At 38.7% G+C, this 17235-nt stretch overlaps 1 protein-coding gene across 2 annotated transcripts in view; it reads left to right on the top strand.

Annotated features, from left to right (window-relative positions):
• Positions 1 to 17235, top strand: part of ANK3 (ankyrin 3) — a 682576-nt gene that overhangs the window by 89158 nt on the left and 576183 nt on the right. The window contains exon 2 of one of the 2 annotated variants that reach the window (XM_045040024.1): positions 557 to 638. The exons of the other annotated variant lie outside the window; for it this stretch is intronic. Coding sequence (XP_044895959.1) covers positions 618 to 638 — 21 coding nt within the window. The 5' untranslated portion in view covers positions 557 to 617. The remainder of the gene's footprint in view (positions 1 to 556; positions 639 to 17235) is intronic. 2 annotated transcript variants of the gene reach the window in all.

The raw sequence follows: 17235 nt of genomic DNA, 5'->3' as shown, positions 1-17235 counted from the left end.
ACAGTAAACCAATCACCAACATATGATACATTTTGGAAGGAGTGATCCAAGTCCACCTAGGAAAACCCCACAAACGTGAAGTTTTCATCAAATATTTGAGGATAAGCAGTTTGTAATAAGGTCACACAGAGAAAAAGCAAACAAACATTAGAAAGGTTAATGCAACATTTAAGGTGACTAAAGTGTGGGTTTGGGGTGAGAAAGTAGGAGGTAATAAAGAGGGATTTGAAGGCAGAAAGCAGATAGTGAAGGGCTTTGTTTGGTTTTGAGTAAGTGCAACACACACCCAATCTTCTACATTCCATGGGTGTACTGAATCTTTATGTGTAGTAAAATTCAATTTCTTACCATTGGCTTTGTTTTTCCTACAAAGATTTTCTTACAAAGGTTTCTAAAGTGTTTTCATAACGACGGGTCCTATTTCAATTGAGGATAACACCCGGCATCTAAATACTGCAGCAACCTTTTCTGTTGTTTGTTTCTTAAGTGAACAGGTTGAGGCCTTGTCTGCTCTTGTAAATTCAATGGGCTTGATTCTTTCTTGTCTTTTAAATAGCGTACGTTGCTGTCTGTGCAGGCATAGCTGTGCCTGGAGCAGTTTTCCTTGCGCTGAACATATGATCTGGTCTTTATCCTGGGTGAGTATTCTTTCTGGGGCTGGCTTTTCTCCCTCGGGGTGAAGGTCTCATCTTCGCTTTCTGCCTCATTAGAACAAAGGCAAACCACGGTATGCGGTATTATAAAACCAATGCACTTTAAGCAAAATTTAGCCATCTCACCAAAAGGAAAAAGCTTAAAAATGTCAAGAACAGAGATGATCTAAGACTCCAGACAGACCTACCTTCCAGTCTGCTGAGTGACTAATAAGTTGAATGATCTTGGTCAAGTTACTTAGCTCTTTGGTTTCTGCTTCTTAATTGATGAAATGAATTTTACATTCTCTAGTAGTTCTAAACTTTGAATGTATAAACAAGGATTAAAAAAAAGTTTAAAAGGATAAACTCGTTGTGGATATAGAAATTAAGTTTGTGTTTTATATTAAGAGCAACATTTAGCCATATTCTGTAATGATCTATGTTTCCAGATTACCAAAGACCTTTAACAAATACAATTCTAATTTTTTAATAAGTTATATTCTAACCATCATGTGTCAGCTTAATATCTGAGCAAAATATATTGGGTTGCTTTTCATTTATCTTTGATGCATCGCAGATATTTACACTTGAGATGTTTCACTAGGACTATAGTTAAAATAAAGTGCTTAAATGAGTATTCAGTTCTTTTTTAAGAGACCTCAAATTACCAGAGTTAAACTCAGAATAGCTGTCCTGGTTGTGGGCATCTGTGGCTTCTTTCCATATCCATTTCTGCTGTAATTCTAAGGCTTTGTGAGATGAGAGAGGAGGCTTTCGAAGGCTGTGTATTATAATTTTTGTTTAAAGTACTATTAATCTGATACTTTAGTTATTTTTGTCTTAAATAGGGGTTTTGTGTGATATTTTGGGCACAAACTGTACCACTTTTTAAAAAATGACTATAAACACTTTTTCAGTCCTAAATAACAGACTTGTGCTTGAGCTTTGGGCAAACTCTCCTTCTTAATTCAGAGACTGCTCATATAGAGAACACATCTGAATGTCCTACTAATGATTTGGAGCCACTGATAGGAAATCTGTTATAAACTGATACTTTTGATGTTCAGAAACTGTTGCTGCAGGTGGGTCTATCCATCCTTAAAAGAAGTGGCCCTAGATTGCTGTACTTCTAGCTGTTTTATCTAATGGTACACATTTTTTTCATCAGTATGTTGCTCTCACATTTTTATTGACTGCTTCTGATGTAATTTGTGCTCAGAGTCCAGGTACTGTAGTTTCTTTAAATTACAGAGAAATCAGATGTAGAAAGGCCACCCTATACAGATAGGCCAATAGAGTTTAGGTGTAAACCGCCATTTTGCATAATGAGAGGTATTTCCACCAAGACTATTTCTGGAGGTATGGAGTAGAGTGGATTGTTGGGGAAACTAAAATATGACTGCTGCAAGACCACCCCTGGGTTACTAAGGTTTTAGAAATGCCCGAGCTGCCAAAATGATAACAAAACTGTTTAAATCATATATTAAAGTTGGTTTGTGGGAGAATTTTGGAACACTTGACAATCTTAAGACTGTTTCCCTCTTCTCGTGGAATTATCATGTGCCTTCAGAAATTTCCATCCAGCCAAACAAAACCCAAACAGAAATAGCAGGCAAAAAAAAACACTTCAAAAGTAATTTCAAAGATTCTACATTATTCTGTAGCAGTAAAGCTTATTATAGGTTATTATACAGAATAAGTGAATAAATTGCAGCCAAACACTCCCCATTTAAGTGGTTATAATTGAACTTGATGCAGATTATATTATAATTGAGATAGATATTTCTTATTTAGATGGAAGCTACTAGAGTTTGTTCAAGTTTTATGAGACTCCTGTCCAATTTCTTTGTTCGTGTTATGTTAAATTATATTTTCCTTTGTATTTGACCCTAAGGCAGGAAACATTTGCAGAATTTGTTAGGCAAAAACAACGGCCAACATTCAGTAGAAAGTGTGGGCATTTTAATTCAAGAGTAAATGAGCATTTGAAAATTAGAAAAGGATAGATAGAATCAGAGCTGGATGCTTCAAGTGGTGTAGACTTTTAGGACATTGGTCTGCCATGATGCTTTTTACCATGTTGTACATTTGTAAATATCACCTAATGTTACCCAGAAAATTGAAGAGCTGGAACATCATTGCCTATCCCTACCCCAGCTCAATTCCTCTCTTTGTTTCATTGGATTGGCCAGCCAAAATTTAAAGCAACAGTCATGAGCTGTTGTATCTGAACCTTTACATTTGTTTAAATTTGCTTAAATGTTTTTGTCTATTGCAGAAGTTTATGTGCTTTCAAATTCTTTACTCACTAGTATTTTCTTTATTAATAAGTGTTTTTATTTTTAACCTACTATATAGTGACTCATTGTGTTTACTTTTTTTTAACTTTTTTTTTTAATGTTTATTTATTTTTGAGACAGAGAGACAGAGCATGAACGGGGGAGGGGCAGAGAGAGAGGGAGACACAGAATCGGAAACAGGCTCCAGGCTCTGAGCCATCAGCCCAGAGCCCGACACAGGGCTCAAACTCACGGTCCGCGAGTTGTGACCTGAGCTGAAGTTGGACGCTCAACCGACTGAGCCACCCAGGCGCCCCAAATTGTGTTTACTTTTTAAAAGAAACAAACAAACAGCAAAAACAACTCCAGCAATTTTTTGTTAGAAGTAAATTATTCCTAGCCACAGGATAGCACTTAAAAATAACCTTGAAGGAGTCTTTGTGATTTAATGTTTTTCAGTCTGGGGAATACATTCTCAGCTTGTGCTTAATGTACAGTTATTGGATGAAATAAAATATCTAAAGCTTTGCTGTCTTTTGTTCTTTCACTAGTCATGCTAATGATTTTTTTTAAAGGGTATTGTGATGACTATTGTTTTGCATACTTGCTAAAACTGGATTTAACCTAGGTAGAAATTCCATTTGATCTTTCATTGTTATTAAACCCTAGGTGAATAATATTAAACTTGTAAACATGATTTTATCTAAGTTTATTCTATCTGGGTTTAGTGTAGAATCTATATACACTATTCTGTCTGGAAATAATAGAGATGATACCCCCAAAATAAACTATTAAAAATTCCCAGTGCTTTAATTTTATGAAATAACGATTGGCTATCAAAGCAACATTAGACAAGTCTTAAACTAAAATGCTGACCATCTTAAACATCATTCTTTTCTAAACATTTTAGTTTCTTTTACTTTTGTTAACAGTCAAGGGTTTTAAAAAGCAATTATTTTGAACTCTGTTGAATTGTGATATAGAATTTTAAATATTATATGTAAGTGTTATCTTATAAATAAGAAGAGATTAAAAACAATTGAAAAGTCAATGTCTTGCTGGATGTAGGAGTAATTTCGCTTTCATGTAAATGAATATGCAGTGTATGAATTACAAAGCAATGTAAAACTAAATGGTGGTTGAAAAAAGAAAGCTTGCCTTATGTTAGCTGAACGTCTCGTTTGGTAGATACAGGGTTTGAAGGTGGCAGGTGGTGGTGGGGAACTGGTTGTGGGGAAGACAGACATCACAAGAGGTTGGCTCTACCCTCCCCAAGGATGTTTTCCATTCTTATGTCTGGAATTAGATTAATGGGCAAGACTAGACTCTGAAATGCTTAATAATAACTAGGCATGAAGGTGTTATCTCTTACTTCATTTAAACCATTTTGATTTTTTTTAATGTTTATTGATTTTTGAGAGAGAGAGAGACACAGAGCATATGGGGGGGCAGAGGGCGGGAAGGCAGAGAGAGAGAGGGAGACACAGAATCCAAAACAGGCTTTAGGCTCTGAGCTGTTAGCACAGAGCCCAATGTGGGGCTTGAACCCGTGAACCATGAGATCATGACCTGAGCCAAAGTCGGATGCTTAACTGACTGAGCCACCCAGGTGCCCCAACAGTTTTGAAATGTGAATTTTAGATTTCTTCAGCTTTACCAAAACTAACTAAACACACAAAGGTAAACTAATTAGATTTATAGTCACAAAAATATTAATCAGACTTATCTCTGGATGATAGCATTAGAGGTAATTGTTATTTTCCCTAAACTTTTCCATATTTTACAAAATTTCTGCAATGAATCTATATTAGTTTTATCATAGAAAAGATAGTTACTTCAAAATGTATTTTTTTATTTATACAAATACTTTTATTTTGTTTTTAGATGTATATATAACAGTATACATTTGAGTAAGGTGGCTGCTCAAATCTAGTAGGGGAAAGGTTACAAAAGATACATAAAAATATTCATATCAAAAGCATGAGGATCCTTACATCCTTCTTATAGAACAAGCACATTCTATACAAATGGAAGGGTTGTGACAAAGAATTTTAAAGGTCAAGAGCCTCTAAATGTATTTATGTAGATATATATTCTTCCTTATATATTCTTCTTTCATTATCACACAGCTATTATTAGTCTAATCTAAAACTTAGTCTAAATTTATATTTTTGATAAATGTGGTGATTTTATAGTTTTTATGTATAATTTTGATGCACATTTTGGAAGAAGAGTCTTTGGATTTTTATAAGTTTTGTAATAATGGACACCAATTAATCAAATATTAATTTTTTAAAGATTTTATTTTTAAGTAATCTCTACACCCAACTTGGGGCTTGAACCCACAACCCTGAGATCAAGCATCATATTATGCTCCCCTGACTGAGCCAGCCAGCTGCCCCATATAATTAAGTATTTTTAAGGAAATTTATGACTATGGCCTGGGAGAACATTTAATAGGCAAATCAGTACAAAACACCTGATTCCTGTCCACCCCTTGTGACAAGATTCCTTTCTCCCCTTTATAGTCCCTATGCTAGATGACTGTACCATCAGCCAGTTGTTTGTGTCAGAAACTTGGGAGTCAAAAATTGATTCCCTCCCAGCCTGTCTTCTGTACCTACTCCATTAGCAAATCTGAAATATATCTTATAGATGTCTGTTTCTTGCTGTCACCATTGTTACTGCCATACTACGAGTCACACCATTATCTCTAAACTGGACAGTGTTGCAGTCTCCAATCTGGTCTCCCTGCCTAATCCATTCTCTACACAGTCATAAAAACATGTGTTTCTGTTGGTAAAGTCTTTGTACTTGTAACCACATTTATATTCTTTCCAGGGCCTTACTTTGGTCCTGCCTCCCTTTTGGTTTTCATATCATTCATTCTGTCCCTGTTCTCTCCTCTTCAGCCCCACTGACATCTGGCTGTTTTGTCAACATATTAAAGGCTTTGCTACTTAAAGGGTTTTTTGTTTTTTGTTTGTTTGTTTGTTTTAAGTAAACCCTACCCGCAACGTGGGGCTCAAACTCATGACCCTGAGATCAAGAGTCACATGCTGTACCCACCGAGCCAGCCAGATGCCCCTGTTGAAGCTCTTATGATGGCTGTTCCTCTACCTGGCTGTCCCTGTTTCCCCATGGCTGGAGCCGTGGAAGTCTCCCTTCTCAGTCCCTTCCCCTTCCTTCAGGATGGCTAACTGCAACCTGAGTTAAATTAGCCCGTCTCTTCTCACAAGTCGTTTCTGTTCACTTCAGTCTGATGATTTCCTCTGGGCTTCTTCTTTTTTTTTTTTTTTTTTAGTCATCTTTGCTTATTTTCTGACGTTATCTGCTAGAACTGTGCTGGAACATTAACTGTCTTGTTTGTTCTCATACCCATAACTGGCAGCATATTACATGCTCAATAAATAATTGTACATTGAGATAGTTCATAATAAGCATGGATTTTACATGGATCTTTATAATTAACCCCAATGTTTTAAAATGAAAATATAAAGGAATATTTTAATTCTTTTTTTTTTTTAGCTAAGACAATAAATTTAATTTATTCCCAGAGTGCTCATGTATATCTAGCATATTTTGCAGCCAACTGGTAATGAGGGGGAGGCAGATATCATGCCCCTTGACAGATAAGATGCTGACACGCAGATTAGATGACGTGTTCACATTCACTTTCTGGTAAATGGTAGAATAGGAATCACAGAGGCTTTAGTTAGCGTCCTTTAAATATAACATCCTTTTGTGAAAAGAGAACCTAAAGCTTTTAGAGGTTAAGTGATCAAGGTTACACAGCTGGAACTCTTGAAAAGAATAGGAACCAGGAAAAGATCTAAACAGAATGCCCCTGAGTTGCTTCTCAGGTTCACTTACATTGTAGCATGTAATACTTCTGCAACTGGGAAAAAATATATCCCTTTATGTAAAAAATTGTGGTTCTGTATTTTAAAATATGACTAACATTTTTTCACATTTAATAGTATAGTGATGTGAATTCTTTAAGTCCCGTAGGCATTAGTGCTATTTTTTTTCCAGAAAATGCTTCAAATTAGCCTTTCGATTTTCTAACTAATGTCTTTGAACTCTGATATTGTTTGTTAAACATACAAAAGCATCCATAACATTTGTCATAGATGTTACGTGAGCTTTTTGGTTTCCAGACATCACCTCTTTAACTCTCTGTTGCTATGGGTTTTCATTAGTATTCCATGGAGCCTGGGTTGCCATAGAAAATGTGTAGTTGTAGAGGAGTTACCATGGTAACAGTCCGCCATTATGTGTTTTTCAGTATCAGCTAGCTGGAGATGATAGTGAATCTGAATATTTGCTTAGGAGTCCAATGTTGAAAAATAAAACAGAATATTTTAATGTCCTAGTTATGTCCAACAGATACTTTAAATATGATGCTTGCTACCCTTTATTCAAATAAATTAAATAGAAATGAAAGCTGCTTTGAAAGCTAGTTTTTAGCAGCCATTTAGCTTCATCTCTAGAGATACTAAAAATTTAAATTGCCTTAAATGTTTGACACGCACATAAACTCCCGTGGAGTAAAGCTGCTTGTCAAATAAACATAAGTTTTTGTTTTAACCGGCTTGCCTTCTTCCTGACCTTGAATAATAGCAGCTCAGGTACATGTAAGAAGAGTGTTTTTGTCTTTGAAATGTAAGTCAGAAATAAAGAAAGGAAATCACCTAGTGACTCATGGCTCTAAGTAGCTTTCCAAAAGAAAGAAAAAAAATCAGAGAAACTATTTTCAGTAAAATGGCAACTCCCTTCGTTGAACAGCAGTTTTAAAGATACTATTCAAAACCATTTTGATACATCCAACCCGTTAGCAATCATTTTGAAATTTCTAACCTATTAGAAATGTTAGGCATATTATGTCAGTTACCTACAAATAACCTTTGTTATTTTTATCTTGATAGAGTGACGCACCATTTTGTCACAGGGTGTGTAGAAAAAAAGTTATAACAGTTCGGCAAGTTAGATCTGTGTATATTCGAGATTTTAAAAAGATGAGTGAACTTCAAGTTTTACAATTTAATTTTGTGATCTGGCTTAAATTTTTTGTTTGTTTGTTTTTAATTGCTGCTGTTGCCTGAACACTTGTGTTCCCTCTAAAGTGATATGTTGAAACTGAATGCCTAATGTGATGGCGTTAGAAGGTGGGATCTTTGGGAGGTGATTAGGTCTCTTATGAAAGAATGGAGTTAGGGTCATTAAAAAGAGACCCTGGAGAGCTCTCCTGTGCCTCCTACCATGTAAGGACACAGTGAAAAGGCAGCTGTCTTTGAATCAGTCATTGGGTCTTCACCAGACACCTAATTTGCCAGCGCCATGATCATGACTTCCCAGCCTCCAGAGCTGCAAGAGATAAATGTTTGTTGTTTATAAGCCACCCAGTCAATGGTATTCTGTTATAGCAGTTTGAATGAGCTGAGACAATTGCCAAGCCTTTCTCTGAAGTTGTGGGAAGACATGATGTTGGGACCCCTTGTGTTTGTTTTCTTGAAGCCACTTAGTGTTGGAGACCTTTAACAGTCTTCTCTTGAAGCTTTTTCTCATGGGACATAGGAAGATAGCCTTTTCTCCAGTAGAGCAGAGGCTCAGCACAGAATCATGGGGTCATAACTGAGCACTTCAGAGAATCAGTGAGTGCATTAACTGCTTCTGGGTAACCATGGGGTATTTGAGAGAAAAATGTAAAACCAAACAGTGTTTTATTAGGCACAGCTTGCACAGAGGAAGTATGTAGAGTTTAATAGAAAATATTTAAAAACATTTTTTATGTTTTTTTTAATGTTTATTTTTGAGAGAGAGAGAGAGAGAGAGAGAGAGAGAGAATGCGAGAGTGGGGGAGGGGCAGAGAGAGAGTGGGACACAGAAGCAGGCTCCGGGCTCTGAGCTGTCAGTACAGAGCCTGATGTGGGGCTCAAACCCATGAACCATGAGATCATGACCTGAGCTGAAGTCAGACTCCTAACCAACTGAGCCAATCAGGCGCCCCTTGATAGAAAATATTTAAAAAGCTGCTCTTTAATCCATGATGTTACTGTAGGAAGTAATCCTCTTGCAAGAAGTGGCTACAAGTGGACTTGAGAGTAAAATACTCTGAATTGCCAAACTATAGAGTTCTCAAACAGTGATGTTCATCTATAAATGCCATTTAACATAGTCCTAGTTTTACAGATAAGGGAATTAGTAACTTAATGGGTATTATCAATCTAGGATGAGAGTATTGAGTTTAGGAAAATAATAAAATTAAATACTTGGCATTCGGTGAAGTAAGGGTTTATTGTTGAGAATGCATTCAAAATGTTTCTGTGTACATTCATTTACAAGCCCCCACGGTATCTCAGAGCAGTGGGTAACAGAATGCTGTAGTTAAAAGCACAGACTTTGGAGTCAGGCTGCCTGAGTATGATTCCTAGTTTGATCAGCTATGAGGCTCTGTGATGTTGGAAAATATCCAATTGGATATGGGCCTCAGTTTCCTCATTCACATTATGGGGATAACAGCCGTTACTATGTTATAGGTTGTTATGAGATATGATGGAAAGGATTTATGTTTGTAAAGTGCTTGGAGTATGACCTGGTACACAAAAAGTGCCATTTGGGTGTATGTTAATTAAGGTGGAAAACGGTAGGAAGGTTGGGGTTGAGAGTTACCCAGCTGATGACATTTGACCTCCAGACTGAGTCAAAGAATAATTAATTTGAAGAAGTCAGATAGGCAATACCATAAATAGTACACCTGTTTCACTCTTTTCAGATTTAAATTACATGTAAGACATTGGCATAACATTGGTAGCCTCTTACACTGTATACCAAGGTTCCATTTGCTAGTAAGTCCATTCAAATGCAGTAAGGATTTATTAACCTTGATTTTTATGATCCTCAGTCCCTATATAGAGGTTTTTGCCAGAAGAAGGTACCTTTTCATTAATGGCAGAAGATAATGAGGTCAGATAGCATTTATCATGATATATTGCCTTCTCTTACCTGCCTTTTCTTTTCCCTTGATGGACTTTGAGTCAGTACTTAACAGAAAGATTAAATAGAAGATAGAGTTTTTTCCAGAAGTTGCAGTTTGATTTGGGGCGCCTGGGTGGCTCAGTCAGTTGAGTGTCTGACTTCAGCTCAGGTCATGATCTCGCAGTCTGTGAGTTCGAGCCCTGCTTCGGGCTCTGTGCTGACAGCGGAGAGCCTGGAGCCTGCTTTGGATTCTGTGTCTTCCTCTCTCTCTGCCCCTTCCCCGCTCATGCTGTGTGTGTGTCTCTCTCTGTCAAAAATAAATAAACATTACAAAAAAATTTTTAAAAAGTTGCAGTTTGATAAATAATTTCTTGGCTATAGTTAAATTCCTTTTATTGTAATGGATCAAGTTGTCTATTTAAATCAGATATCAGAGCTAATCCACAGCCCTGATTCAAACTCGCTTGTTTTTCACCTGGTGGCCCTGGGCTGAATGAAATATTTACTATCTCTCATTCATTGCTCTCATGCTTTTCTGTCTTCAGTCCTTTGCCTTTCCCCTCAAATTTGATAAATCTCAAGTCAAGGCTCTGATCTCCTCTGTTCTGTCTTTTCCACGTTTGTAATCACCCCCCCCCCCCATCCAATCTTGTGGCCACACTTTTACTTCTATGTGGCTATCTTGGAAAATTATCTTGCCGTCATCTTGATCTCTTTCTAGCTGGTCCTTAGTCTGACTGTTATGCTAGTGTTTGCAGTGAGTACCTTGCTATAACTTCACTGAGGCATGCAACCCCCCAAACCTCTGTACCTCTTGACCATGCATGCCTCTACCTCGTAATCCCATTTCTGCTATCTTTTAAAACCAGTGGGAGATTCTGTCAGGGTTCTAGCCTCTCCCAGGCACCAAGGCTCAGTGTTTTGGAAGTTCTGTGAATTCAGTATACTTAACGAGAGGCACGTTTGGTGCTTTACTGCAGGCAGGGGATTGTAACTAACTGGGAGTAGAATTTACAAGTCCCTTGAACTTGGGTGGGAAAAAATTACTTCGTTTCAGTAAAATTTAGCATTTCCTTTAATTATGAATTTAGGACAGATATCAAAGTAATGTTACTAATACCTATGACTTTGTCATCAGTAATAATTATGAATATTTTCATATTATAGCTGTTGAGGATATCTAGAAATACCATTCATACTCTTAATTACTTCAAAATTAGTTATTAGACCTGCTACTAGATTGTACAGTGTAATGTATAAAGAAACATTTTTATTATTTTGTTATAAATTTGTTTTAAAAATACTTTAATATTTTTATCAAATAAAAGGTGGATGGGTGAAATATGTGAACAGAATTAAGAGTCTACTTACTTGTGATGAGCACAGAGTAGTGTATAGGACTGTTGAGTCACTATATATTGTACACCTGAAACTAATATAACATTGTGTGTTAACTATATTGGAAATTAAAAAAGGTGTTACTGAAAATAATGTAAGTTCTGTCAGGAGAGGTAGTATATCTATCTTGATTGCTGTTGCACCTTAGCATCAGGTTCAGTATAGAAGCAGCTCAATAAAAATTTGTTAAAAGACATTTTTTTTGATTACTGTGTTTTGCTATGTTTGATTTCCTTTGCAATTCTATTTTATGTTTTAAAAGCACTGTCTTGAGAAGGGCTCCAGAGGCTTCATCATTCTGCCAAAGGGGTCTATGGCCCAAAAGATTAATCATCTGTATTCAGAACCCCTGTTTTCATGTTTGTATGATATCAAATATCATATAAAATTTGATAGTTTTGGTACTGCTCATTTGTTTATTTTTTATTTAAAAAAATTTTTAGAGCGAGAACGAGTAGTGGAGAGGGGAGAGGGAGAATCTTTTTTTTTTTTTAATGTTTATTCGCTTTTTTGAGAGAGAGAGAGTGAATGCAGGAGAGGGGCAGAGAGATACAGAATCTGAAGCAGACTCCAGGCTCTGAGCTGTCAGTACAGAGCCCGATGTAGGGCTGGAAATCACAAATGGCAAGATCATGACCTGAACTAAAGTCAGATGCTTACCTGACTGAGCCACCCAAGCGCACTGAGAGGGAGAGAATCTTAAGCCTGTTCCATGCTCAGCAGGGAGCCTGACTCAGGGCTGCATATAATGACCCTGAGATCATGACCTGAACCAAAATCAAGAGTCAGATGTGTAACTGAGTGAGCCACGCAGGTGCTCTTTATTTATTTTAAAGTGTGAAAACACAGCTTTTATTTAAGAATTTTTAATACTCAACTGAAATGGCAGTGGTTATACCTTGCTTGGGCCACTTGGGAGTGGAATGCCAGGCTGGAGCCCCCCAGCCTCAGTTTCCTCCAGCATTTAAAAATATTTATTTATGCCTCAGACATTATTTTAGCCAATACTTTATCTCAGTGTTTAGAACCAAAATGCCATGATTTTACAAGTACCATGGATTCTTTTCAACTATTTTAATATAGCAAAATAAAGATTAAGAAAAAGATTAATTTGTGAACATTTGTATTGCTTTGTACTTTGATTGCAGATAGCACAGAACTATGCAAGCTTGCCAGCAGCTTGTAACCGGGATTAGATTGAAGATACTAATAAGCTGGAAAAGTGTAGATAGGAGGTGAGGGGGAGGATGCACCAGGTGCAATCAGACCTGATTGAGCGCATGCTCTTTAGTGCCTCCTTACAAGGAAATTAGGTACTTCGGAAAGTAACTGGTTTTGATAATCTATAGCCACATAGCAAAATGTTCTCAAGCTCTTTGGGTCATTTAGGGATTTTAATTTGTTATACTTTTTATTTTTGTCCTCTGTTATCTTGGAGGATCATATATTTTCTAAATAAATAAGGTAGGGAAAATGATTTCGTTATATTTACTGTCTTAAATTCAGTTATCTTATTATGTCGCGACAAACCACCCCAAAGCCTAGGGGCTTAAATGGCACTGTGTTTTTATCCCTCATGGGACTGAGGGGCTCTTGCCCAGGGTCTCCTGTGTGGTCACAGTCCTCCATAGGCCCCACTGCTCTGCATGTTCAAGGTGCCTTCCCTTCTCACCCATCTGACACCTCTGTGCTTCTCTTTCCCACCCCTCCCTCAGCAGACTTGCCCAGACCTTTTATATGGTGGCTCAGGTGACAAGACACGGGAAGCACGGCCTGCTGTCCTCTTAAAGGCCAGAGCCACAGTGCGCACAGCATCATTTATGCTGTGTTCTAGTGGCAAGGAGAGATTCCAGGGGGTAAAGAAACAGACCCCCGGACGATGAGGGCAGTGGCATGTGTGCAGGGAAGGAAGGAGCTGAAGGTACCCAAAGCCCTCATTTCCCGTTTCATCTTGCTTTCCTCCTCAAGCTCATTGTTCCTTCCCTTTTCTCGATTTTTACTTCTTCTTCTTTATTTTTTTTTTTTTTAGAGAGAGAGAGAGTGAGAGAGATGGAGAGAGAGAGAGAACTTGAACCTGTGAGCAGGGGAGGAGCAGAGAGAGGAAGAGAAGAGAGAATCCCAAGCAGGCTCTGCCAAGCAGTGGGGCCCAAAGCAGTGGGGCCCAAACTCACAAGTGGTGAGATCATGTCCTGAGCCAAAACCAAGAGTTGGATGCTTAATCAACTGAGCCACCAACATACCCCTCAATTTTACTTCTTTTCTTTCTAAAAAAAATCTTTATTTATTCATTTTGAGAGAGAGAAAGAGAGGGGCAGAGAGAGAGAGGGGAGACAGAGGAACCAAAGTGGGCTCCATGCTGACTGCAGAGAGCATGATGTGGGGCTCAAACTCACGAACCGTGAGATCATGACCTGAGCCAAAGTTGGATGCTTAACCAACTGAGCCACCCAGGTGCTCTTCAATGTTTATTTCTTAATAATTTAGTTAATTCCTTTCTCCCAGGGTAACTCTTAAAAAAATTTTTTTTAACGTTTATTTATTATTGAGAGACAGAGAGACACAGAGCGTGAGCAGGGAAGGGGTACAGAGAGGGGGAGACATAGAATCTGGAGTAGGTTCCAGGCTCTGAGCTGTCAGCACAGCCTGACACGGGGCTCAAACTCACAAACTGTGAGATCTTGACCTCAGCCGAAGTCGGTCGCTTAACCAACTGAGCCACCCAGGAGCCCCTCCCAGGGTAACTCTTTTTAGGTTCTTAATATGTAACCATGTCTCTATCCACTTTTCTTTGTTTTTTTTCCCCCTCTGTAGAGCCATAACATCAATGCCTTTTCAATTCCACCACTGTTTTTACAGGCTTTCGTAACTGCCCCCCCTGCACTGTTACAGAGGGTTTTCTTATTGGTTGTTTTAAATTTGGATGTCCCAAGATCACCTTTGCTTCTGAGTCCCAACTGCACATTTAAGTTCCCAAGATGACCCTTAGGTTCCCAAGATCACTAGAAAGACTCCTAGAACTCTGCAAGTTGTTGTGTGCACGCTTGTGGTTTGCTACTGGGAGGGATGCAGGCTCAGATCAGCCCAGGGAAGACACGCACCCTTCCAGGCCTGGGAGAGTTCCATGTGCTCAGCTCCATCGTCCTCCCCCAGTGCAGTTATGTGGCCACTCTTATTTCCCCCAGTAATCGTGTTTGAGAACACACATGCAGCATTGCCAGCCAGGGAATTCACTGAGCCTTTGTGGCCAGAGTTTCCACTGAGGCTCAGTCATAGTCTTGGTTGGCCACATGGATATTGTTGACTGCTTGTGTGATTTACCTTAGTCCCCAGTCCTTCCTGAAGTTGAGCAGATAGCACGTGGCCACAGGTACCCGCGATAAAATCGCATCATTAGTATAGCATGTGTCGAGGGACCCAAAGCCCCAAGGTAAACAAAGATATTTATCAGGCCGAATATTCCAAGGGTCAAGGCCACTTCCCGGGAGCAAGGGCAGAGGCTAGACCACTTTTCAGGAAAGGTTAATCCTTTATTACAGAGCTACTTTATCTCTTTGCTTCTCCATTCCATCTAACGTGTGCCTGCCAGATCAGTCCATCTAACGAATAGTTTTGGCCATGTTACTTTTTGCTCAACAACCTATGTGTCTTCTTATTATACTTTTGTCCCTATGTTCCAGAGTTTACATGTGGTTTTGATAATAAATATTCTTTTTTTTTGACCCCATAAACCAGTAAAATATCAAAGTGGTCCCAAATTATATAATCACCCTGTGTTTTCCAAACTGGTCTTTACCCCTGCTGTCTTTTCAACCTGCAATGCCCTTGCCCATTCAAAATCTTTGTGGTCTCATTCATGTGCCTCACTATCATAAAGCCTTAATTGCTTAAAATAGATTTATTTGATTTCTCTTTGGATCTCTTTCCTTGTACATCTCCATGATACTTGCTGTGATCTGCCTTGCATTGAAGTTATTTTTATACCTGTCTTATTCTCTTTATTAGACAGGAAGCTCCTTCAGAGTAAGGATTGTGCCTTATTCCTCTTCATGTTTTTTTGTGGAGGCCACAATAATGCCTGGAAACCTGAAAGGGACAGAATATGTACAGAATTTCATTCTTGTCTTTTGGAGAAGATCCAACAAATTTAATGTCACAAGAATAAAGTCTCTAAAACAGTGGCTTCTCCGCTGTAGTTAAGTGCCAGACGAATGTTATAGATAATAGGCCCTTCCTCCTAAGGTCTGGAGTGGGCTAGTGTGGTTAGGGAGATTCTTGTGAGGATTTAGCTGGTTTTAAAGAACTAAATTTGCATGAGTACATAAAGGTTAGTATTGTGTTCCTGGGTCAGTCTGCAGCATTTGGCACTATGGATAGGTCAGTGATTTGGGGAATCTAACCTAAGGGATCTGGGGGCATCTGGGTGGCTCAGTCAGTTGAGTGTCTGACTCTTTTCTTTTTAATTTTCTTTTAATGTTTATTTATTTTTGAGAGAGAGAGACAGTGTGAACTAGGGAGGGGGAGAGAACTAGGGGGAGAGAGAGAGAGAGAGAGAGAGAGAGAGAGAGAGAGAGAGAGAGAGAGACACAGAGACACACAGAATCTGAAACAGGCTTCAGGCTCTGAGCTGTCAGCACAGAGCCTGATGCTTGAACCCATGAACCATGAGATCATGACCTGAGCCACAGTCGGATGTTTAACCGACTGAGCCACCCAGGTGCCCCGAGTGTCTGACTCTTGATTTCAGCTCGGGTCATGATCTCACATTTAGTGGGATCAAGTCCCACGTCTGGCTCCTCAATGCCATCTAGGAGCCTGCTTGAGATTTTCTCTCTCTCTCTCTCTCTGTCCCCCTCCCCAACTCACATTCTCTGTCTCTGTCTCTGTCTCTGTCTCTCTCTCTCTCAATAAATAAATAAATAAACTTAAAGGATCTGATTGGATCTTGTTGGTCCCAGTGTGGAAAATAACTGTAAAGACTTCATTTAACTTCTCTCTTCCATATTTAACCCTCTCTCCCTTCCCCAGTCACAAATCCAGTGTGCCTTCATGAAAAGATGCTCAACGTCGCTCCTCATCAGGGAAATACAAATCAAAACCACACTCAGATATCACCTCACGCCAGTCAGAGTGGCCAAAATGAACAAATCAGGAGACTATAGATGCTGGAGAGGATGTGGAGAAACAGGAACCCTCTTGCATTGTTGGTGGGAATGCAAACTCGTGTAGCCACTCTGGAAAACAGTGTGGAGGTTCCTCAAAAAATTAAACATAGACCTACCCTATGACCCAGCAGTAGCACTGCTAGGAATTTGCCCAAGGGATACAGGAGTACTGATGCATAGGGGCACTTGTACCCCAATGTTTATAGCAGCACTCTCAACAATAGCCAAATTATGGAAAGAGCCTAAATGTCCATCAACTGATGAATGGATAAAGAAATGGTGGTTTATATACACAATGGAGTACTACATGGCAATGAGAAAGAATGAAATATGGCCCTTTGTAGCAACGTGGATGGAACTGGAGAGTGTTATGCTAAGTGAAATAAGCCATACAGAGAAAGACAGATACCATATGTTTTCACTCTTATGTGGATTCCGAGAAACTTAACAGAAACCCGTGGGGGAGGGGAAGGGAAAAAAAAAGAGGTTAGAGTGGAAAAGAGCCAAAGCATAAGAGACTCTTAAAAACTGAGAACAAACTGAGGGCTGATGGGGGATGGGAGGGAGGGGAGGGTGGGTGATGGGTATTGAGGAGGGCACCTTTTGGGATGAGCACTGGGTGTTGTATGGAAACAAATTTGACAATAAATTAAAAAAAAAAAAACAAAACCAAAAAAGGAACAAATCCAGTGTGCCTTATGCTGAGAAAACTCTTACTATATTCATTCATAAAATGAATATATATATAATTATTCAGCATATATTTAATGAACACGTATCTAT

This window comes from Felis catus, chromosome D2, assembly GCF_018350175.1.
Source record: "Felis catus isolate Fca126 chromosome D2, F.catus_Fca126_mat1.0, whole genome shotgun sequence".
Taxonomy (NCBI): Eukaryota; Metazoa; Chordata; class Mammalia; order Carnivora; family Felidae; genus Felis; species Felis catus.
The sequence above is the reverse complement of the archived record's forward strand: the minus strand, read 5'-3'. Positions and strand labels throughout refer to the sequence as shown.